Source organism: Penaeus monodon, chromosome 24, assembly GCF_015228065.2.
Source record: "Penaeus monodon isolate SGIC_2016 chromosome 24, NSTDA_Pmon_1, whole genome shotgun sequence".
In the NCBI taxonomy this organism is placed as follows: Eukaryota; Metazoa; Arthropoda; class Malacostraca; order Decapoda; family Penaeidae; genus Penaeus; species Penaeus monodon.
Genome location: NC_051409.1, coordinates 36489042 through 36490198, shown reverse-complemented (window position 1 = coordinate 36490198; position 1157 = coordinate 36489042). Strand labels below are relative to the sequence as shown.

At 37.3% G+C, this 1157-nt stretch overlaps 1 protein-coding gene across 1 annotated transcript in view; it reads right to left on the bottom strand.

The window, feature by feature from the left end:
• LOC119588762 (ufm1-specific protease 2-like) overlaps positions 1–890 on the bottom strand; it is a gene marked incomplete in the record, with an annotated part of 7014 nt that extends 6124 nt beyond the window's left edge. Inside the window, 1 exon segment of the mRNA XM_037937401.1 lies at positions 798–890. Within this exon segment, the coding sequence (XP_037793329.1) occupies positions 798–857 (60 nt within the window).
• Between the last annotated feature and the right edge of the window lie 267 nt (positions 891–1157).

Here is a 1157-nt window from a genome sequence, read left to right as displayed (position 1 = left end):
TAAGATCCATCGCCCTAATAACCTTCATGAATATTAAGAAAAGAAACCAACAATTAACATTCTGGCATAAATTCTCTACTTTTCAACTGAATGGTATCCAGTAACATGGAAAATCTCCAGTTTTACAACAAATATATATTATGGTTAAAAAAAAAAGACTAAAACAGCAATATCAATACACATATTCCTTATATATGCATATAATAACACTGCTATATGTGCTCCTCTAAATAACAGTGCTGGCAATATATTAATCTGTCTTAGAACAGCACCCCAACAGAAAACAATAATAAAATTATCATAAATGTACCTGACTTCACCTAACTTTGAAGTGGAGGAGGGACGATATGTGTCATACCAACTAAAGCAATATTCAAAACAGGAAAGAACTGTAATGCGGAAAAAATTAGCAATGTTTATCAGCTACATAATCCCTTGTCACTAGATTTATGCTTTGCGGTCTCCAACCCTGCTTGCTCCATGACATTTATGGTTTTCATCGAGTTACACCCCCCAAATGTCCCCCAAAAAAAAAAATGCTTCTCCCAACATATTCGATGTTAGCTTCTCCCATTACACAGAAGATTCCAATACAATCCATAATGAATGCCAATCCACCACATAAACGTAATCCAGCTGAGCAGATGAAACCAGCTGGTAAATACAAGCCTCCATTTCTCTCAATCCTACGCCTGAAACTCAGCCCAAACTAAACCGCGAAGATCCCCAGTCAGACCCCTTCGTGCTACTTCGTGTCATTTCATCAGTCAACAGTTATGACCTGCGAAATAGTTCACCTGAATCAGCTGTGACAAGAGGAAGGCCCGCTTCTCCATGTTGACATGGGACAGAGCCATCTATCGGCCGAGGGAGGAAGTGCGTGACGTGTGCTTGCCTTTGGAGGGAAGTTTGAAATCGTTAACTCGCGCTGCATCAGTCGAGGATAAGGATTATATGCCTAAATTACGGCGATTTATTTGTATTAGCTGTGATCTATATTTATAGATTGCTTTATATTTGGATGTGAAATGATAAAGAAATTTAAAATAATTTTTGTTACTCAATCAGATTCACTACGTTGGGATTTTCCTTTATTCATTAAATTTTATCCTTGTATAATTTGTTTGCCTTTTATGTGCCAATCCCTTAAGTCTATA